Source organism: Condylura cristata, unplaced genomic scaffold (assembly GCF_000260355.1).
Source record: "Condylura cristata isolate star-nosed mole 26May11 unplaced genomic scaffold, ConCri1.0 scaffold00009, whole genome shotgun sequence".
NCBI lineage: Eukaryota > Metazoa > Chordata > Mammalia > Eulipotyphla > Talpidae > Condylura > Condylura cristata.
Window position 1 is genome coordinate 56,097,056 of NW_004567110.1, and position 26,262 is coordinate 56,123,317.

General features: G+C 37.1%; 1 protein-coding gene across 1 annotated transcript; it reads left to right on the top strand.

Annotated features, from left to right (window-relative positions):
* The first annotated feature begins 2,440 nt into the window (after nt 1-2,440).
* LOC101631264 (short-chain dehydrogenase/reductase family 16C member 6-like) lies at nt 2,441-26,262 on the top strand. The gene is made up of 6 exons (XM_004680035.1): nt 2,441-2,761; nt 8,519-8,650; nt 15,431-15,530; nt 15,963-16,107; nt 24,651-24,776; nt 26,154-26,262. Exons 1-6 carry the CDS (start codon nt 2,441-2,443, stop codon nt 26,260-26,262), a joined length of 933 nt encoding a protein of 310 aa, XP_004680092.1.

The window sequence follows — 26,262 nt, forward strand, 5'->3', positions numbered from 1 at the left end:
TCTGGCCAGAAGGCCCTGTATCTGAGGCTTACATGCACTTTTTCCTCTGCTCCAAAATTGAATGTTGTTAGCAGGCTGGGGATGTGATTTCTTAGTTCAGGGAACATTTAGACAACAAGTGTTTGGAAAAGTGTCAAGACTCTTATTCTCAAAATGGCTCTAAAGTATAACAATATGTTGCTGAAATTTAATACTTTTTACAGAAAGCTATTTGCAATTCTTTCAAGATAAATCAAAGCATCTGCTTTGGGAGCAAACTTTCCTCCCAGAAAGAGGTGAGGAGGTCACAACCTGACTTTGTCCTCCAATGAAAATCCTGTTACCCAGAGTACCTTCTTCATACTTATATATTTGTTTTTAATAAATGAAAAGATGTTATTTTGTAGTTGGAATATATTATTTTGTAATTCATTTATTATTTTGTAATAAGTGAAAAGATGTTATTTTGTAATTGGAATATACTCTATATTGCAGAACAGTATTTATACCAAAAGTCTAATTAAACTTGCAAAAGAATGAGGTAGCTCTCATTGCACTGCCCATAAGCACATGTCCCCTGTTGCTTCTTGGCTTTCCTTACTAGTGAACATTGAGGGTAATACCTTCAGGGAGAAAGTTAACATTGTGAATCCAAGTTAGTTAGGGCAATAGATAAGTTAATGAGAAAGATCTGTACTGTCCTTTCTCTTTGTTCTGTCCTGAAAGCAGACTTCAAGGTAAAACTGAAATGCAACTTTCCCGCCCATTTTCTTGACATCTCTACTGAGAACCAAATTCCCTGTCCCTTAATCACAGGGCCAAGCCCTTTTTCCACATTTTGCCAGTAACACTTTCACCTTGCAACCCAGTGTTGACTTATCAGGTTCCAGAACCAGAAACTGGCTCAGTGTTATTCAAAACCAAGAACTATAATTTAGAATCTTTAAAATTTACTGACTATTGAACTAACTTAAGTTCAATAAATCTTGTTGAATGCAACAAAAGCCCAAATTCTTTCTTAGGGAATTTTTTGTCCCTTCTGAAATCCACCTAAGTATTTTTATTGGTAGCCTGGCAATAATGCTCTCTTCCTAGCTTATCTTGAGGGAATTTCTGGAAGGTCAGAGTTGGCAGCAACGTGAAGACAGACTATCCTTTGGCATCCTCACTTTGGTCCTTGGAACATCTCAACACTAATTCCTGACTTTGACTTTAAAGAAATTAAATGCAATAATGCACTGATAATTCTTTTTATAAGGCTAAGTCTTTTTCCTGCTGTATCACTTAGTATTTAAGAAATTGGATATTAAAGTCACTGTGTAGGTTCAAATTCCTCCTCACTATTATTAACTTAGGATCATGGGATGGATCTGATCAGACTCTACCTGAATTCTCTCAACTGAAAAGAAAAGAAGGGCCACCCTTGTGACAGTTAAAGGAACTGTTGTTTGCACAGTGGCAGAAGGATTCCATATACATTGCTACCATTTTCATTATTATTGTGTAGCTAAGGACTGTTATTCATCAAATAGCTGTGGTCTGTTTTCATATGGTTTTGTAGATATCCACAAATAATTTCTCCATGAAATGATTATGAAATAATGTTCAAGTGTAACATTGCTACATATAACAATAATTATTGAATATGATTATCAAATGACCTAAACCAAAAAAAAATCTATTATTTTTGTAATTATTTTCTTTTTTTAACAGTAATTCTTGCTATTGTTATTTTAAAGATATGTCTGGGGAAAAGATGCAGTAGCTCCAAGAAAGCTTATTCTCATGGTAAAATCCTGGACTGAAGTCCAGGAATTTTGTATTGATCCCAAGGTTGCTATTTTTTTAGTTAACTGTCTGATACTGAATAAAATTACTGAAGAGTTTTTGTTTCACAGTTTCTGTATAAAATAATAATAGCATACCTGGCTTTATTCTCTCAGAGGGGTATTATAAAGGTCTGTAAAAATACATAAAGACTTCTTATGTCTGAAGTTATTTTTGTTATATCAAACAACTGCCTAATAAAAAGCAAATTTCTGTTAGATATGAAATCAAGTGTGCTCATAAATTACAAAATAGATAGACTGAGAACCCAAAGTCTTATTTTACTAGTCACAAAATACTTTGCAAGTCAAGACTCAAAGGTCTTTTATCTATAAGCATAATGTTTTCTTAGTAATCTAGGACCTATATTCAGATCAAGTTAGACCATGAGTAACAAAATGTCCTATAAGAGGATCTTGTTAATGTGAAATATTTTCATGATCAACATTTATATAACTAAAGAATTCAAGTATTTTTATCAATTGTTACCAAAATAAATATTTTGAAGAATTGATTTCTCAAAGAAAAATTCCCCAATACTAAACATTTTATGTATGTTGTGATTGTGATATCATGTAATATATTTTTGTTACCTTTTCCCTTTTTAGAATATTATTTTCTTTACTGAATCAACATGGATACAATTGTGGACACCTCTGCATTTCTGGGAAAATTTCTATATTATTTTTTAGAGTCTGTAATTTACAAAGTAATTCCAAAGAAAAAAAAGGATGTTGCTGGAGAAATTGTACTTATAACAGGAGCTGGAAGTGGAATAGGGAGGCTAATGGCCCTACATTTTGCCAGCCTTGGAGCCATTTTAGTTCTATGGGACATTAATGAAGAAGGCAATATGGAAACATGTAGACTTGCCAAAGAAAAGGGTGGTGTGAAAGTATTTGTCTATACATGTGACTGTGGCAACAGACAAGAAGTATACAGAGTTGCTGACCAGGTAAGATGATTAATGTTCTTCTTAGCTTCTATACCCCCCAAAATATTGCATTTAATATGTGCTCTTACAAAATGAGGCAGTGAAAATATCAAAAACTCCCTCCAACATCTCTATGTGTCTGTTGTTTGATTGTGCAAGTCAGAATTTTGATTCCTAACTCCAAAAATAGGCACAGAATGAAAACTGTAAGTGGGAATTCGATAATCCTTCTGAATTGTTGCCCAACTATTTTTCTTGGTGATTCATTTACCATCAGGAGTTAGTAAAAGTATGCCAAATCAATGGTTGTGCAATTTTTCCCAAGTTACCTGCATTCTTTAGGTGCCTGTTTATTTTCCTATAAAATTAAAGGATCTTATAGCTGATCTGCAAGATTACATCCAACTTTCACATAACTGTTTATATCTTATGATTCTGATGCATATACATTATTAGCATACACTGAAGCTAGCATAGAGTATAGAAAGAATCAGAAAGTCTTACTGTAGGCTAAATTTTCTCTTATAGTTCTGCTACTAATTCATTTTAAAGTCACACTAAGTGCTGACAAATGATCCAGTGGCTAATAGCTAAAATTTACCGCGTCATTTGAACAATGGCCAAGGTTTTCAGCAGTGTTTGACCATATTACCTTGAGTAAGTTGGGGTGAGGCCAGACCCAGATCAAGAGAGAAAAATCAGAAAGATTTTTATAGTGTTATGATCTTCACAGTTCCCTTGAAGAACACAACATATCAAGCGAAGCAGGTAAGGAAATGTCAGGTCTGTCAAGAGATATAGGAATTAAGAAGAAAATGCAGGCAAAAGCAGTTCTGTGGTTTCCATAGGAAGGTATGGGAAGGCCCAAGTAGCAGCCTTCAGGCTGGCTAATTTGAATCATGTCAGTGAGTTGTGTGGTGTTGAGATTTTCCCCAACCTGGTTACCTAGAACCTGACCCTGGGACAACTGTGGTAAAAGTATCATAATTTAGAATATGAAAACATGACAAGTGTCACTTAACCATCTGTTCAAAGAGGTAAATTGCCCTGCAAGACCTCAAAAATGTGTAAAGATAGAACAAGACAAAACAAAAACAAAAATATCACAACTAGCTATTTTTCTAAGTTATTGATAGATGCAAAAACTCATGTAATTAACATAATATGTCATTTAGTCAGCACAACTCAGCCCTTTCGGTATAAACTTTATTATCCCCATTTACAATTGAGAAACAGAGAAGATGCAACTTGTCCAAGTTTATAAAACTTGTAGTCTAGCCAAATTCCAACACAGGTATCTTGAAATCAAAATTTACTCTTTTATCACTGCACGCTGTTCTAAAAATGTGCTTACGACTCAGTCGGATAACAGAATTCCCAAAGAGATTTTACTTCCCTTTGATAACTGAGTTCCAAAGTGAATTAATTTATTCATTACAATATTTACTGAATTCCTACTTTGTGACAATTACCTTCTGAACCATCTTCTTCACTCTTCATTTTCTGTTGCTTACTTCTTTGCTTGGGACCCCACAGGAGTCATTCCTGGTGATTCATTACCAGCTGCTGAGGCTAGGTATACTATATACCCCTGTAGACTATATAGAACAGAACACGTGCAATCAAAGTTAGTTCTTATTTGCAAAAGGGGGGCAATGTGCCAGGAAAGGTGTACAGAAAAATGTCTGTGTGGTGAACTCAAAGGAACTCCTGTTCCAGTGCTGCCACCCAATAGGGAGATAAGATAAGAGAACTTATCCAGAAGTTTTATCATCTATAATTTTCATAGTAAAGTAGGTACTTTGTCCATTTCACTGATAATGAAACTGAGATAGAGAGAACTTGATAAATTTGCCCATATCATAGAGCAGAGAAGTGATACAGCTCTGCTAAGATATCATCTTCCTGACATCTGAGGTCAGGCTGCATCAATGAATATGTAAGCAATGAAAAGGCCCCTTCGTAGGTAGGAAAACAAACTGGTGCAACCCTCATGGAAAGCACTAGGGAGGTTTCTCAAAACATTAAGAATGGATCTAATATGTGGGCTCTCCCTGGTGGCACAACAAGTTAAGACACCGCACTATAAAGCTCCCTGAATCCACTGCAGCACAAGTTTGATCCCTGGCCAGGAAGCCGGCCCACATGGCATGGCAGACCTCTCCTGATCCACCCACTGCTCCCCTCAGCAGTGTATTTCAGTAGATCTGCCTGTTTGCTCCCACTCTGTCACTGGTGAATACTTTTACCCACTATACCTCTGGCCTGTACCCCAGTTCTGTAAGAATAAATAAATGAATCGTTTTAAAAATTAATCTGATATTCAACCAATAATTCCACTCTAGGCATCTATCCTTTCTAGGCATCTACCCCCTAAAATTCACAAACATTAATTTTAAAGGAAATTTGTACAGCCCTGTTTAGTATAGCACTATTCACTATAGCTAAACTACGGAAATAACCAAAGTATCCCAGTAACAAATGAGTGGATCAAGAAGATATGATAAATATACACAATAGGATATTATCCAGGGATCAAGGAATATAAACTCATATCATTTGCAGTGAAATAGATGGAGCTTGAAAAGTTAATACTAAGCAAAATATGTCAGAAAGAGAGAAATGCTGAATGGTCTTACTAACACATAGAATATAAAGTAACTAAATTAATAGTCAGGTAAAGACAATGAAAAATAGCCCTTGATAGCAGGCTATAGAACTAAAGCACCAGGGGTGGAGAAGGTGGTGGAAGGAAGAAAGAGCATTATTCTATGATGATAGAATATGGGTGAGTGGGTGGTAGGATTGCCAGAATGGCAATACCTAGGCGTACCCTAATATTATTTCAGTTAAAAATAAATTAATTTTTAATGATATAAAAGTTTATTTTTACATCATTTTGTGCCTTTTTCCATCTCAGTTGCAATCCCCATGAGGTTCCCATCACCAAATCACCCGTGTGCCATCACCATAGTGCACTGCACCCCCCCCCATTTTTGATCCCATTCCCCACTCCACCCCCATAAAATGTCTCTGGTATATAGTTGTTCTTTATGATTATTACCCCCACCCCTGGTCCTTTATGCTCCTGCTATGAGTGAAACCACCTGGTATTTTTCTCTTTCTTTCTGGCTTATTTCACTAAGCATGATCCCTTCCAGCTCCATCCATGTTGCTGCAAAAGGCATGAGTTTATCTTTTTTGATTGCTGAGTAATATCCCACTGTGTATATGTACCACATCTTTTAAACCAGTCATCTACTTTTGGGCATTTGTGTTGATTCCATGTCTTTCCTATTGTAAATAAAGCAACAATAAACATGGGAGTGCAGGTGACTTTTTGAATCAGTGTTTTTGTGTCTTTTAGGTAGATACCCAGGAGTGGGATGGCTGGGTCATATGAAAACTCCATTTTTAGCAGTTTGAGAAACCTCCAAACAGTTTTCCATAGTGGTTGTACTAGTTTGCATTCCCACCAGCAGTGTAGGAGAATTCTTTTTTTCTCCAATCCTCACCAACATTTGTTGTTGCTAGTTGTCTTAAGGTGTCCCATTCTTACTAGTGTGAGGTGGTGTCTCATTGTGGTTTAAATTTGTATCTCTATTATTACTAGTGATGTTGAACATTTATTCATATGCCTGTTGGCCATCTTCATTTCCTCTTTGGAGTACTGTCTTTTTAGCTCTTCTGCCCAAAAAGATAAATTAATTTTTATAAAGATTCCTTTATAATCCTCTTCCTTGGATCAAAAGTATTTTGATCACCTGCAAAGTTCAAGGAAAAACTAGTCCTACTTTTTAAAAATATTCTTTCTTCCTACTAAAACACCAAACCAAAATCATTAACCAAAAATTATCTTTTTACCATCTGAATTGTATCTTAAAATTATTTTCTTTTCTCACAACCCTATAAATAGAACTCTTTTAAGTCAACTACCTTATCTGCATTTTTGTTTAATTTCAATTGCTTTCAACTCCCAAGAAACCAAAATATTGTTATTATACTTTACCTGCAAAAATTTCAACAACCATGAATGTTACTTGAATCCTTGAAATTTGTGGGAGAGATGAATACCAGCATTCAAAGGAAGAGAGTAACTAATGTCCCAAATTATGTTTAGGTAATATTATCATCTCCACCTTAGAAAACTAGTACACAAATTATTTTTATAAAGTTTGAGCAGAAATTCATACTTTATTCCCACATGTGCAGGTAAATCAGTTCTTGAATTTCTCTGTGTGTGTCCACAAGCATACTTGTGAGATTTGTTATGAATAATCATTTTGGCCACAGAGTAGTAAATTTGGTGGATTTTTATGAATGGACTCAAATTGTTAATCACTTATTCTCTAAAAATCCGTGTATATTTTGCCAAAACCTTAATTTCTCAGAACCTGACTCCTCATCTATAAACTGAGATAATAATGATTTCCTAAATTCTCATAATTACAATGAAAATTAAATCTCATTACCTACATAAATTCCCTTTAGAAAGCCATTGGGATGTTCTTTAAAAGTTAATCTCTCAGGGATTTTTTCCTGTTTTTCTTACTCCCAAGTGAAGAAATCCACTCTCTTAGCCCTTCATCAGCCCAGCAACATTACTTGTCTTTCACAGCGTGTTGAACTACATCAGAAACAATATTTACCTGATGTCTCCCAGATATATTATTTGGACACAGATAAGGCTCAACACAAAACATGGACTAGATTAGAAAATCAAGACAAAGCAGGTATTGCTTTTCTATCTGAAAACAAATAAATTTTAGAAAACCAGACTATGATATTAGCACTAAAGACACAGTTCAGGAGGAAAAAAAAAAACCTTCAAATTACTGTTTACTTACTACTTTGGCCTTGGGTTAGCTAAAAAGTCAGAATATGAGACAAAACAGTAAAAGAAAGAAAAGCAAGTTTTACCATATTTCCTGGAACACATTTTTCTGAGGAGGTTAATGACTTAGTGTGGACTACGCCAATAGGCAAAGCAGGCAGTGCAGAGAGGGGGAAGAGCCTCCTTGTGGCCTAGGGGTTAACTCTCAGTGCTATCACTTCTAAGGCCTGAGTTCAATCTGGTGAATCCTCTCACCACCCCCACCTTTGGCCTACACCCTAGTTTTTGGAAGCATGAATAAAATAAATCTTTAAAATAAAAAATAAAGAAGGGAGGGTGAAGGAAGATGCTGAGGACAAAAGAGGCTCAGTTGCTGAACTCAGAGAATCATCAGCCATCGACAGTAATTCCATTATGGAGCACTGTGGGACAGAAGTAATAGTCAGAGATCTATGGGCAATGGGATCAAAACATTTGTGTTTGGAATGTCTTCGTGTCAAGCCACAGCCAGCTCTAAGAAGAATAAGATGTGTTCCTAATACCTCACTGACAAGGAGCCAAGATGACACCTACAGAAATCACCACATGGATGAGGACATACCTGCTATCTAAAGGAAGGTGTGAAGAAACAGAAATGAACATCACCAGACAACATCACTGGCCCTGTGGCCAGCAGGAAAGGACAATTGATAAAAAGAAATAGGATATGCAATATCAAATCATTTTGAAACACACAAAATCAAGTGTTTTTGGCAAATCAATGTGTTTTTTAAATATGAGTTATAAAGTTACCTTTAAAATGATGAATTTCCCTATGCAAGGTAAAAATAAAATCCCTAATTTTAAAGAAATTACCCGAATAAAATGAGGGCAGGAAAGAATGACCTGGAAATCTCAAACTGTAACACCTTGAGTGAAATCACATTGATCTCACTTGTGTGCAGGTAAAAAGGGAAGTCGGTGATGTGAACATCCTCATTAACAACGCTGGCATTGTGTCAGGAAAGTATTTCCTTGATATCCCAGATCACATGGTGGAAAAATCGTTTCTTGTCAATGTGATGTCTCATATCTGGGTAAGTCTTTTTCATTCTTTTGCTGCTGAACATGGAAATTCCCTGTACTTCTATGCGCAATGTTCAGCCATGTAGCTGGAAATAAAGTATTTGTGTTTCCAGAAATAAGCTAATGGGCTCCCCTCCTCTCCAGGTATCATTTTGCCAATCTGTCAACTCGTTTTTCATGTTTTTGACCTATTCCAAATTTTCGGGGTGGGACCTTTCCCTCTGCTTGTGCACAAGGGGTGCTGTCTTTTGAGTGGTGGTGTGCATGGTGCCTGATTGGGCATCACAACAAAGGAAATAACAAGAAGAATAACTATTAGCAGCATTTTAATGCTCTGATCAGACACAGCTTTAAGTTCTATTCCTGCACAAGGTGATGATACTGCCATGTTTTTTCCTGCTTTTACAAAGAAAGAAACTGAGGCTCAAAATTTTAAGTGATTTATCCAAGGTCTTAATGTTATATGGCAGGGTGAGAAGCACCCCAAGGCCCCCCCCCCACAAGCCTACCTGCTATAAATGGGTCCTGTCATCTGCCACATCAAGACAAATCATACTCTAGTACATAAGACCTTCACAGAAAAGAACTTTAATACAATTATTGTGCAATAAAGGGAAGAGAAGAAAAAGAGAAAGAATTAGTTCCCAAATCAAGAACCCAAATTTACCCATCCCCTCATGGGTAAATGTCCAGCCAAACTGGGTTGACCCAAAACAGGGCCCAAAAATTTACCACAGTCTAAGGCCTTCTTGGGGGTAGGGTTTGGGGGGTGGGGGTCAACATTGAAAAGGGATAGACAAGTCTGGGACAAAAGGAACACACTCAAAACCCAAGTCAAGGCAAAGGCTGCCATTGTCAGCCTCCCCTGGATCTCTCACCCATGTCTGTCTCTCAAATGTCTCTGTCCACATCGCCCAAGTGCCATATATCAGTCCAAGGCCCAAAATCAAGTGCAGCTTCTTTACATGTATCCCTGCTCCACATGCTTCCTCTTCTTGCTCTCCTTCCTTCTCCACATCTCTCGTCTGTCTTCTTACTTAGCTGACCCATCCTTAGGTGGGCCAGGGAATCTAGAGCCCTTTTTCCAGGGGATTACTCTGTTATGCTACAGTCATTACTGATAGCCCAAGCTCAGAAAAGTCAGAAACAAGAGAGAAAGAAGAAACTATTTATAAAAAATATATATAAAGGCCCACCCTGGTGGCGCAATGGGTTAGGATGCAGTACTGCAAGCTAGCTGCAACCAATTCAATGTGAGTTCGATCCCCGACCCTGGAAGTGACCCACATGGCATGGTAGACCTCTCCAGACACACCTGCTGCTCCCCTCAGCAGTGTACTTTGTCAGTCTCCCTGTTCTGCTTCCCAATCTGTCTCTGGTGAATCCTCTCACCGCCCCTGACCCTCTGGATTGTACCCCCGTTCTGTATGCATACATAAAATAAATCTTAAAAAAAAAAGAAAGGAAAAATAACATGTAAATTTACAGCTCAAGCATATCTTCCTCGAGGCCTGGAGTATCTCATATAACTGTCACTGTCCAGTTTTCACTGTGATGACAGTATTCTTTTTCTGTGCTTCTGTGCAATGTGGCAGCTGCTGTGACTATGGCTGTTGAGAATTTGAAATGTGATTGATGGAGCTGTGGCATTAATTTCTTTAATTTTATGTAATCAAATTATTTAAATTTACACACAAATAACCACACAGAACAGAGAAAATGTAGGCTAAAAGAGACTGAGTTACTCGGGGAGTTGAAGCTGAGGTGGTATGAACAATAGCAGGAGTGGGCTATACAGAGGGCATAGGTGACTGGAAGCAGAACCTGGGAAGACATGCAGGAGGGAGCAAGAGGCAGAACCCTGTCTACTGGAGTCTGAGGATAAGGCCTTCTCATCAGTTTGCTTTAAGTATCTAAGCTTAAGTCATTGTGTAGACATTCATCTGAACTCCAAAATCCAGAACTGCAATTACATTACCCTTATCTTCCTCTGAGGATTTGTTAGATTATGAATTACACTAAGAGTTTCCAAAGAGATTATCCCTAAAGTCAAGGGTTCTGTTGGAATGAGATACCTTTCAAAAAGAACTTGATTGTAGACTAGAGAACTATAGTTTTTTCATTGAAAATAATTTTAAATAGATCAAGAAGAAAAAGTTCTTTATATGCCCATTAGAAAATACAACATTAGCCTCATTTACATTTCCCCACTGATTCCATAATGCAGTCTGATATTAACTCTGCTGAATCCTAGTCAGAGTCTGCTTTCACACTGTCAAATGTTTCTGGGCTAGTAAGGTCCTGGGGACCTGTCTCATCCCTGATGTGGTCTTCTGAGGGTCACCATACCATGCCAATACCAGCTCACACTCACACTAGGGAGTTGATCCCTTGTCACAGTCCTTTCTATGACTTTGAGTATGTCTTCCTGTTTACTGTATTTCTCCAAGACACAATTTCTGGCTCATAGCACCAGAGTCTTCAGACAAGCTAACAGGTGTCCAAAAACCTATCGGTGACAGATCAAATGGATCTGGTTAGTTTGTTTCAGCAACCAAAAATATCAATCAGAGAAAACAGAAATCTGTTAGGGAATAATACATAACAAATTCATATACATATAGTTAATATTACAGAGAGAGCTGTACAAATCCTCAGAGTCCTTCTGTTCATCCTGGCAAGTATAAAACCTCTGCTAAAACATATTCATTCATATTGATAAATGTGCTAAAAAAGGTTGTTTCTCTTTCTTGATTTAACAGTATTTCCCAGTCCTAAAATAGAACTAAGTTACTTAAGAAATGTGAAGACTATAAGTACACACCATTGTGTCTCACATCCCTATTGATACTGATTACCATGTCATGAATTTCAACCATGGTAACATAACTTGGGGACTTTGGTCACTGAATAAGAATCAAGAATTTTACTGGGAATCGATGACTTCTCTTCTGCCATGAAAATTGAGGACATGGACCACTAGAAGTGACTGTTAGTGAATTTATTTAGCAATAGAAATGCAGAAAGCTCCTGGCAAAGACAGGGAGGGAGCCCTGAAAACACAGTACCCCACAGGTACTCTTTCTAGGGCTTTTTTCCAGGTCCCCAAGGGGCAGATTATCTGTCAAATCATGTCCCTGGAGGTAGCTTGCTAAGAGGAAGGTACAGGCAGCTAGAAGTGTGGGAGGGAACTTTCTAGAGATTAACACTCACAGCCTAAATCCAGCGGTGTCACCTTTGTCCCTCTTCTTAGCAAACACTTTTTGGTGGTCGCCTGTCACAGGCTGGTCTCCTGCTCACAGACACATTTTTCTGTCATTTTCTTTTGACCACTTTCTGCAAGACCTCTATTCTGTCTACCTAGCCAGAAACTGTTTCACAATGACCGTGAATACAGTAACACCTCCAGCACTTTATTTTTTAAACAACTGAGCTGAATATTGGATAACTTAATTGTTTAAGTGATAGAAGTTTGCTTGTGCCTTTAAATATAATGTAACTGAGGTTAAAATAGAATTCACCAAGGACTTAGAACTTTCAAATGTGACAAGTTTTTGTTACTTGCCTCAACAACTCAATAGCATGACAAAAGTAAGCCAATGGTTCAAAGTATTCTGATAAGACCCTCTGGTCTCTGGGCAATTACACAAAGGGAAAAAAAAATAGCCTTTTAACTACCTACCAGATGAGAAGAAATAACTTCTTTATATGGCCAGCAGAAAATACACCATTGGCCACATTTAAATTCCCCCAGTGATAAAAAAAAATAATAATAATAAAATAATAATAAAATAAATTCCCCCAGTGATAGTGGGAAGAAAAATGTGGAGGGGCCCAGTGGGTGATGGCTATCTTAGTGGTATACCATATAACAAATACTGAAGTGGTGTGACACTATACCTCTGAAACATATTTGGTGTTGTAAATCAATGTTACCCCAATAAAAAATAATAGTTTTTTAAAAAATGAGAAATAATATAGCTTTTAATACCCTTATTTACAGCAGACTAAATATTACAAGGCCAATTTTAAGCTCCCATGCCCCCTTACTTTATAATGTATAAATATTTTTTATTTTAATAAGCATGTGTATGACCCGAAACATATAAAAATATACATAGGCCTATATGACAAAAAATCACTATTTTAAAATGTAGTTAACTTTATCCTTGTATTAGAAGAAAATGGTATATGCCACATCAAACTTACCTTTTCATTTCAAATTTAAAAAAAGTAAAAACTCTGCTAGGTGACTCTAAACCTTTGCTCTATGAATTCAGTTTCTTTTGAAATTTTATGAGTGCCCAAAGTTTTCCATAAACTAACCCAACTTTATTATCTAAAAATCTTATTTATGAGTAACCAAAGATTTCCTATAAACTTACCTAACATTTTATTATCCAAAAGTCTTGATGCCATTTAAATTGGCACTATAGAGTAACACATTCACTGGTGACATAAAGTTGCATAAAGTTCAAGACGTCAAACCTGTATTTTACAATAAATTCATCATTTGTTATAAACCAATTAAAATGAATACCCTGATTTTATGCCCTGATTTTATTTTTTGGAAATTATAATTTATATGACACATAACCATTGTGAAAAAAATTTTAAAAGTTAGGATTTTTCATAAGGAAAAAAATCAAGTTTTATAGCAAATTCTATGAAATAAAATTCAAGCAAATTCTGGCAAATTCAATGCAAATACTTTGCATTATATCTAAGTCAGGAAAAAAGATAGAGTTGTTATTATATAGACCTTAGCAAAAAATCTCATTATGTAGTAAACTCTCTCCTGAGTTCTCAGTTAAAAATATTTCAAAAAATAGGGTCCTCCCTAGTGATGTAAGTGTCAAGTCTCAGAGATGTCACTGAGATACCTAAGTTCGATCCCTGGCCAGGGAAATGACCCAAATGGTGCAGTAGACCTCTCCTCACCAGCTTATCCTCTCAGTAGTGCATTTCAGTAAATAACTGTTCAGTTCTGCAGTTTGTCCTTAGGGGATCCTCTCACCCCCCAAACCTCTGACCTCTCATCCCCTACACTTCTGACCACACCCTAGTTCTTCTGTACGTTAAAATTAATAAATCAGGCTCTCCCTGGTAGCACAATGAGTTAAAGCACTGCATCAACAAGCTCTCAGAAGCCTCTGAAGCATGAGTTCCATTCCCGGCCAGGGAGCTGACCCACATAGCATGGCAGACCTCTTCTGACCCACCCGCTGTTCCCCTCAGCAGTGTACTTTGTCAATCTGCCTGTTCTATTCCCCACTCTGTCCCTGGTGAATCATCTCACCCACCACAAATTTGGCCTGTACCCGAGTTCTGTAAGCATGAATAAATAAATCTTTAAAAATAATAATAAATATTTTAAAAAACATAAATGTGGCCCCTCCCTGATGGCACAACAGGTTAAGACGCAGTACTGCAAGCTAGCTGCAACCAATTCAATGTGAGTTCAATCCCCCACCCAGTAGGTGATCCACATAATGCAGCAGACCTCTTCTGTCTTGCCCGCTGCTCCCCTCAGCAGTGTACTTCATCAGTCTGCCTGTTCTGCTCCCCACTCTGTCTCTGATGAATCCTTTCACCGCTCCTGAACCTCTGACTTTGTACCCCAGTTCTGTGTGAATAAATAAATAAATCTTTAAAAAAAGTTTCACAAAATGCCTTACAAAATGTTTCATTAGTATATATTGACAGCTTACTCTCCAGTCATTTATGTGTATTGTTTTCTTGCCTTTGATAATAGATACCTATAAAGTGAGAAAGATGATGGGTTTCTATGTTAAATTAATTTTCTATCAACAGGATAGCCTTAAAAATTCTTCCATTGACACAGACATTTGAAATACCTAGCCAATTTCCTCTAAAAGAAAAATGTTTCCATTTAGAATGAGAAAACTAGCAGCAGCTTCTATCTCAGCTAAAAAACAAATATACAGACACACTTGAAGAAAAAAAATCTTGTGGGGAAAAAAAGAACCAATTTTGGGGAAGACTGAATGGAAAAATCCTCCTAAAAAGTACAGGTGACCGAATTTGGACATTTCATGGCATGGTGACACAGAACACTGAAATAATAGCTTACTTGAGAATGAGTGAATGAATTTTACCAAAAATAGGCAAGAATATATCTAATCATTGTAGACATTTTCAAAGCACTTTATTACCAGAATATGTTTTCCTTGCCTTGAAATCCACCTTTTCTCACAGAGATTAGTTTTCATAATCTGCCAACCTAGTGGAGTGAAGGAAAATCTTATTTATGATAAACTTAGGATGATGAAGATCATTAATATTTAATATAAATTGCTAAAAACTTCATAGAGGATCTCAGCATATCAGAAAAAAAGCAGGCTTTGTGGCCCTCCCTGGTGGCGCAGTGGGTTAAAGCACAGCACTGAGAATCTAAAGCCACTTCCGCATGAGTTCGATCCCCGCCTGCCCTGGAGGTGACCACAGACCTCTCCTGACCTGCCCGCTACTCCCCTCAGCAGTGTACTTCATAGATCTGCCTGTTCTGCTCCCCACTCTGTCTCTGGTGAAGCCTCTCACCGCCCCTGAGCCTCTGGCCTGTACCCCAGTTCTGTATGCACAAATAAATAAATCTTTAAAAAAAAAATTTCCAAGAGTGATTATTCAATATTAGTGAATATTCTATACTGTCACCAAATTTAATACATTGTGTTAAATATTTACTAAAGAGATTTTTAAATCTATCACTCTTTCAGCAAATGAAATAAAAAATGAATAAAATATTGACACAATTGTTTTATATTTTCTAGACTTACAAGTCCTTCCTGCCTGCCATGCTTAAAGCTAACCGTGGGCACTTGGTCTGTATTTCAAGTGTGGCAGGGAAAATTGGGACCAGTGGTCTGGTGGGTGAGTACTTCACCACGTACCTTGTAGTTCACATCCCATAGCACCAAAAAAATCTGCGCTCCTCCAAAATACAGGGCACTGTTTCTACACCAAAGGAAACTCAACAGTACATTTCACTATATGTAAAATGTTGACATTCTTTTCCATTTCCTTATCTTAAGTGATAATGGTAGGGCAGATATTCTCTTCTTTTTAAAAAATAAAGAAAAGGCTATCCCTACTTATTCCTTGATCTTCTTAGGTTAACAGACGTGGAAATAATATCTTGCTGGGTATTTAGTGAGTAAAATGTTTGACCACATAAATGATGTCAGCAGGGATGCTTTGTCCCCAAGGATAAGCTAGAGCAAGAAAAAGAAGTTTCAAAATTTAAACAATTCCTAGAATTAACTTTTCAAATTCTATTTCTAATAGCCACTCACTTTGTTTCAGATTATTGTGCAAGCAAATTTGCGGCTTATGGATTGGCAGAGGCTCTCTTTTATGAATTAACATTGACAAAGAAAACTAACATTAAAACCACAATTGTTTGCCCATTTTTCATTGGAACTGGAATGTTTGCGGGCTGTGTAACCAAGTAAGTGAACTCCTAAAATAGCCTTTGCTCTCATAATAATCTTTCAGTCTATATTCATTATCCTCTTTTCATTTTAAAGTTTTAAAATATGTACAGTGTTGACCTCAAACTAACATACTCAGTTATTGAAACAAACAGATTTATTGAGAAACAAACTACAGAAAGGAATTATTGGAAAGTGCATGTTACAGAAATATTAAGATTCACAGTTAATTCCCTGAATCAAAGGTACGTACCCCAAAACTTACACAGCCTCTGGCAGACTTTCTTCCTTTCACAGGAGTGAGGTGACATGTCAAAGATGCAAGACATTAGTGGGGTGTCTTTTCATTTTGGTGACTGTCTCTTTTTCTGTTCAGAAGCTTTTTAGTTTGACATAGTCCAGCCGTTTCTCTTTTGTTTTGTTTTCCTTATTTCTGGGGATGAGTCCTCAAAGATGTTTCTGAGGTATGTCATGGAGTCTTTTGCCTATATATTTTACAGCTCCAGTTTTACATTCAAGTCTTTCCTCCATTTTTCCAGCATCATTTATGAGGGGAATTTCCTGGCTCTAGTGAATATTCTTTGCTCTTTTGTCATAGATTGGTTGACCACAACTATCATATATGTACATGTGTGTATGTGTATGTCTGTATGTGTGTGTGTCTTCATTTGTGTGTATGTATGTGTGTGTATGTGTATCTATGTGGGTATGTGTGGCTTTATTTATGAACAAAGGGCTAGGAAAAAGGCAAAATGTACAAGTTGACCATAGCCTGAGGCATAGAGCAGGCAAGAGAGATCAAAACAGGGAAGGGAAGAACATAAGGAACTGAGGTGATAGGAGAACCTACGGGGAGAAATCAAATTATGTCCAAAAATTAACAATGATGTAAGAAAATTAATCAAAGAATTATTTTTTCAGAGTCCTGAAGTTTGCTGACTTATACAAGCCTAGACCTTCTCTTTTTAGCCTCCCAACTATATTTAAACAGAAATTTATCTACTATTTTTCACATTTCCCCTTAATGATCTAGATCTTTCTCTAAAATCAAGGCTAATCAATGATTAAGTATCTTCTGGATTTAATGTCCTCATGTCTCCCTGTGCTAGGAAAACCTTTCCTAGGTTTCATATCCCACTTCAGAGGAAAGGCATGTGAAAGTTGGAAATACCTGTGGGTTCTTTTTTTTAAAGATTTATTTATTTATTCATACAGAACTGGGGTACAAGCCAGAGGATCAGGGGCTGTGAGAGGCTTCACCAGACACAGAGTGGGGAGCAGGACAGGCCGACTGGCAAAGTACACTGCTGAGGGGAGCAGCAGGCAGGTCAGGAGAGGTCTGCGGCACCATGTGGATCACCTCAGGGCCTAGGGATGGAACTCGCACTGAAATGGCTGCAGCCAGCTTGCAGTGCTGAGTCCTAAACCATGGAGCCACAGGGAGGGCCCATCTGTGGGTTCTTCACTAAATCTATGTTGTCTAAATTGCAGGTTGTTCAAAGTCCTCTCCAAGCATTAATTCAGCATCACCGCATTAAAAATAATCTTAATTTTTTTAATATATTACTCTCATTAAGGTAACAGTTTTATTATAATGCCATATATAACTGAAGGTAGAAATCCACACAGATTTCATTGAGTCTGTATATTATATTAGATAATTTAGATAAAAAGTATCTAAAGTTCAAATAGTTTAGATAATTTAAAGTGGCCATTTTAACAATGTTATTTCCTCCAACCTTTAAGCAGGAAACATCTTTCCATTTGTATGTGTGACTTCATCTCTTTCTTTTAACAATGTTTTATAGTTTTTATTGCATATATGCTTCCCCTCCTTTGTTAAGTTTATTTCTAGCAAGTTTGACTCTTTTTTATGGAAGATAAATGAGAATGTTTTATTTCATTCTTTTCTAGTTTGTCATTTGTACATAGGATGCAAAAGATTTCTCTGATTTTTCTTTGTTTCTTTGTTAGTAAGGTAACATTTGTTTAAAACATTGTTTATATGATTTCCCCCTTCAGGTATGGTTAATTCATCACACCGACCACTAAAACTCTCATTTCCACCATCATAGTCCATTGTGCTCCTCCCTCCACACCTACCACCAAACTTTCATTTCTACCATCATAGTCCACAGTGCTCTTGCTTTTCTCCTCCCCACTCTGGTAGTCTCAGTTCTAGAGTAAGCTTTCTGGGCTATTGTTAGTTTGGTGCTATCGGACCCTTTGTTGCTGTTTTTTTTTCTATATTCCACATATAAGTGAAATTATTCAGTATTTGTCCCTCTGTATCTGATTTATTTTGCTTAGCATTATCTCTTCAAGTTCCATCCATGTTGCTGCAAATGGAGAGGTTATCTTTTTGCTGCCTGAATAGTATTCCATTTTATTTATATACCACATCTTCCTGATCCACTTCACCTGTATTTAGACACTTGAGATGTTTCCATTGCTCAGCTGTTGTAAAGAGTATTGCAAAGGGGAGGTCTTATCCACCCCAAACAAAGCTAACAAGAACTGGTTCCTAAAGCTAGTAACACCCAACCAAACTCTGATGAACACCCTTGGCCCCAGATCTAGAACCAACACTTTGGGAGACAGGGTCTTCCCCAGAGAAAGCTACCAAAGGCCACAAACAGCACCTGGGACCCCTAGGCTTCACCAGTGAGCGCACCAGGGCAGTATGGGTGGTGGAGCCACACCCAGCAGAAGTTCAATCCACAGCAGCAGGGCCCTGAGAACAAAGAATGGAGAAACAAAATACACAGCCCCATGAGTCCTTAGGAGGTCCTTAAGAGAACAAATGTCCAGAACCCAATCCCAAAGAAATAGAAAATCTATTTCTCCTATCAAATAACAGTATCTAAGCTGGCCATCAAAAAGAAATGTAAATAACACAGTATGTCAGACAGCCAAGAAAACTTAGAAAGCAAATAAATGTCCTGAAAAATGAAATCAGCCAACAGAAGATCAAACATGATAATCTAAATAAGCAAATAATGGAGATGCAGGATGTAAAAAGATTAATAGAGAAAATGAAAAATACTGTAAAAACATATGGACCAGAATAAAATGGAAGAGTAAATCAGTGAACATGATGATGCAAGTACACAAAGAAGCAAGATAGAAGAAGAAAAAGGGAAGCAATGTGAAAAGTGAAGAAACACTTCAAGAATTTACTGACTTCCTGTGTAACAGATGCTATTTGCTAAAATATAAGAACCTTCTTGAAAGTACATGATCAAAGGCTATATATGTTTTCCAAACCAGCTTTGTCTTTGGCTAGAGGCAGGCCTATGTGTTGTATTCACACATAATGTGACTTGCTGGGCTGTATATACCACAAGCAAAGACCCCTTCCCATTAACTCAAAGAGTGTTGATATTGCATACCCAGTACAATTTCCTTTTTTTTTTTTTGCCTTTAAAATATGAATCAGCAGTGTCCCATAAGATGTCCTCATTATATATATATATATATATATATATATATAAAATAATTTTCATTTTGTGCATTTTGTTTTATCTCAGTTGTAAACCCCATGGGCTTCCCACTGCCAATTCACCCATGTGCAAACACCACAGCTCAGTGCACTCTTCCCACCCAAGTTCTGATCCCATTCCCCTTCCACCCCCTTAAAATGTCTCTGATCTATAGTTGTTCATTTTTTTTTTCATTTTTTTACTCTACTACCTTTGTTTGTCTCTCTTTTTGGTTTTTCCCTGATCCTTTATGCTCCTGCTATGAGTGAAACCATCCAGTATTTTTCTTTTTCTTTCTGGCTTATTTCACTAAGCATGATCCCTTCCAGCTCCATCCATGTTGCCTCAAAAGGCATGAGTTTATCCTTTTTTACTGCTGAGTAATATTCCATTGAGATGTTGTCATAACCAAAGTTTCTTTCAGATCTTTATGAGGGATCAGACATTTGAGTTGATGAGTATAGTTCAGAAAAAAACCCAGCTATGTTCTGCAAACTTATGAAGGTCCTCAATCTCCTTAGGAAACTGTGTCATTATGGCTCTTTAGTCCATGGAACTTAGGCAATCTGAGATTTTTCTGATCTTCAGAAAGCTTAAGTTGAAATGGATAAGTTTGGATGAATTCTGAGAGAAAGCACAAAAAAGAAGTCTTTAAAGGGGATAGTTCAAAAAAGAAATCGCCTGGGTAGACTGAGGCTCAGAATGGAGGTAGGTGTCCTAGAAAATGAAGACAGAAGTGGTATGAGAGACAGGGCCTGTGTACCTGTCTGTTGTTGCTGCAAGTGCAGTTCAGGGAAAGTAGGGGAGGAGAAGGAGGTTAAAAGACTTGCAGAAGTATTTTTCATCTTTTTTGTTTGCCTCTGTTAATTCAAATTTTACTTTACCAAAAGGAAATTTTAGACTCTTGGTAGCAATTGAAGGCCTCCAGATACCAACTGAAATAGGTTTTCCACTCAGTTTTAGTACATTGAAAGCCATAGCTGTCCACTATGTTTTTGAGAAAAGCAAGTGTGGGGTATTCAAAAGTTGTCCCTAGTGACCACTGGAATTCTGAGTTACTTTTAGTAAATTCAGTCCACTTAGAACTGTACATGGAAGAACAGGAGTATTTTAGTATAATATCTAAAGGAGAAACACTCCCAAAACACTTAAATGACTGAAGTCCCATTTTTTATTTTTATTATTGTTGTTGTTGTTGTTGTTATTGCTGCCACTGCTCCCAGAAATTCCCCAAAAGCCCTGAATCTTTATAGGTGACCCTATCTCCAAAAGGAAATCAGAGGATGAGTGAACTTGACTTTTTACCAAAAAATGTTTGATCTCCAATAAAGAAACAAGCTTTCTTTATCAAATTAGTGCTAATCTGAGTACTCACCCAAATGCACAAATTTCTAATGGAATAGCCTGCTTCCAAGTGAAAACCAGCACAACTCCCCAGATAGAATGTTTCTCAGAACAAATGGATTAAGTGTAATTTTCAAGCACACATACACACAGCACAACACGGTTGGGAGAAGCTGTCGCTAATGGATTGAATTGAAAAGCAGCACTATTCTAATGAAAGCTACCTAATTTCAAAGAATCTGCCCATAGTTGACGTAAGTTCACTGCAATAACCCAGACCACTGAAAGAATAGTTGTAAGCCAGGGGTGATATCCCAAATTTAATAATCAGCAAAATTTCCAAATAAGCACAGGAGAAATCACACCAACCTAGGGGGTCTCGAACCCAGGAGAATAGTGACCCTGAGACCCAAGGTCATTGAGAAAGCAATAAGCTTGAGCAGATCTCTGGGTACGAGGCCTGATTTTTTTTTTTTTAAGATGTATTTACTTATACATGCAAGAACTGGAATATATGCCAGAGGTGTGGGGTTGGGGAGAGGATTCACCAGAGACAGAGTGGGGAACAGAACAGGTAGATTGACAGCAATGCACTGATGAGGGGAGCAACAAGAGAAACAAAACAGGTCTGTTGTGTCATATGGGTCACCATCCTGGCTGGGAATCGAACTTGTGCTGCAGTGGCTACAGACAACTTCATAGAAGTGCTGTGCTTTAACCCTTTACACCACCAGGGAGGCCCACCATACCTGATTGTACAGCAACATGAGAAGTTATTAGGACCACCAACTATGTCAGTCTCAAACCAAAACAATCAATTATTCCAATCAAAACATGGTTTGCCCAGAAAAAAAAAAACAAAACAGCAAAAAAGGATAAATTGGAAAGAATATTTCTCATGGGAGAACCACATATACTCCCTAAACCAAAGGTCCACAAAAACCTATGCAGCATGTAGAGGGCATTTTTCCCTGGAAGTGGAGTTCCACTTCCTGTGGAGAGATAACGAATCTGGAGTCCAGTCGTTTGCTGATTTATACATGAATTGGCAATCTCTTCTAACCTCTTGACATTAACAATTATATTAGTGCACTTCTTGGTTGTGCAATGGGCTAAAGCACAATACTATAAAGCTATCTGCAGCTGCTTCAGCATGAGTTTGATTCCTGGTCAAGGAAGTGACCCACATGGCACAGCAGATCTCTCCTGTCTTTCCCACTGTTCCTCTCAGCAGTGTATTTGGGTTAATCTGCCTGTTCTGTTCCCCAATCTGTCTCTGGTGAACCCTCTCACCAACCCTCACCACTCCTCTGGCTTGGCTCCTGCAAGCATAAATAAATAAAATATTTTTTTAATGATATTAACTGTGGGATTGCGATGTATGGTCTTTATTAAGGTCAGATATATTTCCTCCAAAAATTATTTTCTTGTTTGTTTCTAACATTATTATTAAAATAACAATCTTCATAAGACTCAATGATAATAATGTGACTTTTTTTTTTAAAGTGATATGAGAGAGTAAGAGGTACATGATTTAGAATGGAAGTGTACTAAAACTGACTCAAAAGATAAATACAAATTAGCAAAGAGTAAATAGAAAGAGTATTGAAATATCACAAGTAAAGCCCCTGGGACTACAAGGAACTAGACATACTCAAGAAACTGAAAGGAAAGCTGTGTCTAGAGCACAGTGAACAAAATAGAGTGAAGTCATCTAAAGTTAGAAACTGAAGCAATTTTTTTTTCAGGAGGAATCATTGCAAACCATCTGGCCTGTATACCTGTTTATTATAATTCTCAACTTTAGTTTCATTTAATTCTTCATTAAAAGTATATTTAGAGGGCCCTCCCTGGTGGCACAGTGGGTTAGGATGCAGCACTGCAATCTTCAGTGCGAGTTCGATCCCCAGTGGCCACTGCTACTTCAGTGCGAGTTCGATCCCCAGCCCCGGAGGTGATCCACATGGCCTGGAAGACCTCTCCTGGCCCGCCCGCTGCTCCCCTCAGCAGTGTACTTGTTGATCTGCCTATTGCTCCCCACTCTGTCTCTGGGGTGAAGCCTCTCACTGCTTCTGGCCTGTACCCCAGTTCTGTATGCATAAATTAACCAAATCTTAAAAATCTTAGCCTTTGGAGAACTACTACTGAGTCCAGCTTTTCAGGTTCCACATATAAGTGATACCATTCGTTATCTGTCCTTCTCTATCTGACATTTCAGTTAACATAATGCCTTCAAGGCTTATATGGTTGTTACAAGTGACAAGATTTTCTTTTCATAGCTAATTAGTATTCCAGTTTCTGTATGTGCATATGTATTTATTTATATAAATACATTATAGATTAAATGTATGAAATTTATCTAATCTATTAGTTATTAGAAATCTGTTTCACATTTTCTTCATTCATCAATTAAAAACATGCTTAGACTGTTTCCACATCTTGACCATTGTGAATTCTACTACAACAGACAAGGGAGTATAATATGAGATCCTGATTTCATTTTTTTTTTAATATATACCCAGAAGTGGGGTTGCTGAATCATGTGGTAGTTCTATTTTTAATTGCTAAAGAACCACTTTATGGTTTTCCATACTGGGTATAACAATTACCTTCCTATCAAAAGTGGACCAAGATTTCTCCAGTTCCTCCTCAGCACTTATCTTTTTTTTTTTTTTGTTAGTTATTCTAGCAGGTGGTTTTAGTTTTGCATTTCCCCAATTATTAGTGATGTTTACCTTTTCATGTAACTGTTACACCATTGGTATATTTTCTTTGGAAAATTATCTTTTCATAAATCCAGAATCATTTAAGCTACAGGTTTTTTTTTTAAAGATTTATTTATTTATTTGTACAGAACTGGGGTACAGGCCAGAGATAGGGAGGGTGAGAGGATTCACCAGAGACAGAGTGGGGAGCAGAACAGGCAGAGCAACGAAGTACACTGCTGAGGGGAGCAGCGGGCGGGTCAGGAGAGATCTGCCACGCCATGTGGATCTCCTCCGGAGCAGGCGGGGATCGAACTCATGAAGAAGTGGCTTAAGCTTCTTTGTGTTGTGCTTTAACCCACTGCACCACCAGGGAGGGCCATTAAGCTACAGTTTTAAGAAACTTCTGGAAGAATAAAATACAAGACTTATTGCCAACATTCCATTATAAAAAAATTGATCAAATTCCTATAATAAACTAAGACAAATAGAATATTTTGAGGGATTACAGTTCAAGTAACAGTGAAGTGTAATATAAAAATATACAATGCTAATACTTTTGTGAACTGGTGAGTCCATACTGTTTGAATTCCTATTGACTTCACAAGCACTTAATCCTTGCTCAGTGTTGTAAAAACAATCTGGCTAAAATAAAGACCCATGACAATTATTTTGTTGCTAAAATAATTTTTGCATTTTTGTTTTTTCATCATATACAATTATTTGATGTTTTCAGTGGAAGAGAAAGAAACTAAATATAAAGAAATCTAAAAGTAATTCCTCCCATATGTCCAGATCATCACATAGCAGTAAATCCATTTAGACAGGGAGTTGACTGTAGGATATTAAATGTATTGGCACTGGGCCCAATTTTGATTATGAAAGAAAACATGAGGCATTTCCTAATATTTACATTTTGTTTGAATATTTACAGCTGTATATTATGACTCTGAAATTTAATAGCTAGAGTTCATGAAAACAATAAATACTACCCTTTTAATATAATTTTTATTATAATTTTTATTCCAGGTACCCTCTTCTGCTGCCTGTACTGGATCAGAATTATGTGGCCCAAACTATTGTAAATGGAATTTTGAAAGATGAAGTTTTTATAGTAATACCAAAATTTGTTAATTTTGCATTGATCCTTAAAGAGTAAGTTAATAAGTTCTCTATCAATCAGACTGCTGCCTCTTGCCTAAAAAACAACTTCATAATTTTTTTAAAGATTTGTTTATTTATGCATACAGAACTGGGGTACAAGTCAGAGATGCAGAGGTGGTAAGAAGATACACCAGAGACAGAGTGGGGAGCAGAACAGACAGATCAACAAAGTACACTGCTGAAGGGAGCAGTGGGTCGGTCTGGAGAGGTCTGCCAGGATGGAACTCACACTGAAGCGACTGTAGCTAACTTTCAGTGCTGCATCCTAACCTGTTGGGTCATATTTTTTTAAGACAAAACGAAAAACTCTAATCATGTAAGGACCATTTATTGCAATTTTGCTGATTGTATCTACTTGGTTACTCCAGATACTGAGAAAATCTAGAAACCATTTGGCCTTGCAAGTAAAATTTACTTCAACAGGAACAAATAGTACCCTTCCACTGACCCCCACCCCACCTCTTTTGGTTAATTCTTTGAGTTCAGCTAATGTAGAATTTTATTTTGAATATAGAGGACAAAAAAGCCCAGAGCATGTTGCCAGAAAATATAGTAAAGATATTTCAAAAGTTCCTCATTTTATTTTGTGAGCACCTGTAACTTCACAGGATGTCATACTGAATTCCGAAGTATTTGCAGATGGCTGTAGCCCAGGCCTACTGTCTTCTACAGAACTACATTTAACATTCACTATGTGTCCTGCACAAACCACTCTGTGTGATAGCTTTGCATGCATTTTATCACATTTATAGATCTGAGGCTTAGATACAATAGATATGTCACCCCATGAGAACAAGGCATATTTTTTGAAAATGTTTCCTGCTCCATGTTCAGGGCTTAGTATAGTATAGGACACAGATAAAGCATGTGATTGGATGATTGTTGGGTTGTGTTAAGTTGAACTGAACTGCTCTGATCTATATAGAATTAAGCTGAAGGAAAGTCCAGTTTATTTATCTCCAAGAAATGAAAGCAATGGTTCTGGGTATACAATGGAATCACCTGAGAAACATTTAAAACTGGTGCCTGGAAGTTACCCCCAAAATCTGCTTTAATTATTCTGATTTTCTTTCTAGTTTTTGCTACCATTTGTTAGTCCAGTAAATAAAGGAGCATAGTCTTGCCACAAAAGTGAGTGAGGATAGTACTTAAATAAACTGGGCAGTAGGAATTTCAAAGATTCCTGGACTTGCACAGTGCACAGCAAATGTGACAATATTGTTTCTTTGATCATAAATTTCACCTAGTCAAAGGTGCATGGCATAAAATACAACCTCTCTTACTGTAAGTAATTCAAAAGTGATCTATGAAAAGAAATATCTTTGAACACTCTTAAAAGTTATAACTTTTTTCTCTGTTTTTCTCTAGAATTATTTCTCCAAAAATGAATCTTGCCTTAGCTAAATATCTTGGAATGGAGACGTTTATGGCTAACTTTATAGGGAGACATCCAGAAAACAAAGAAAGATCAGACTGA

Coding starts and splice junctions, on each gene's coding strand:
- LOC101631264 (XM_004680035.1), top strand. CDS start 2,441: ATGGATACAATTGTGGACACCTCTGCATTTCTGGGAAAATTTCTATAT. Junction 8,651..15,430: donor ATGTGATGTCTCATATCTGG/GTAAGTCTTTTT, acceptor TATATTTTCTAG/ACTTACAAGTCCTTCCTGCC. Junction 15,531..15,962: donor TGGGACCAGTGGTCTGGTGG/GTGAGTACTTCA, acceptor ACTTTGTTTCAG/ATTATTGTGCAAGCAAATTT.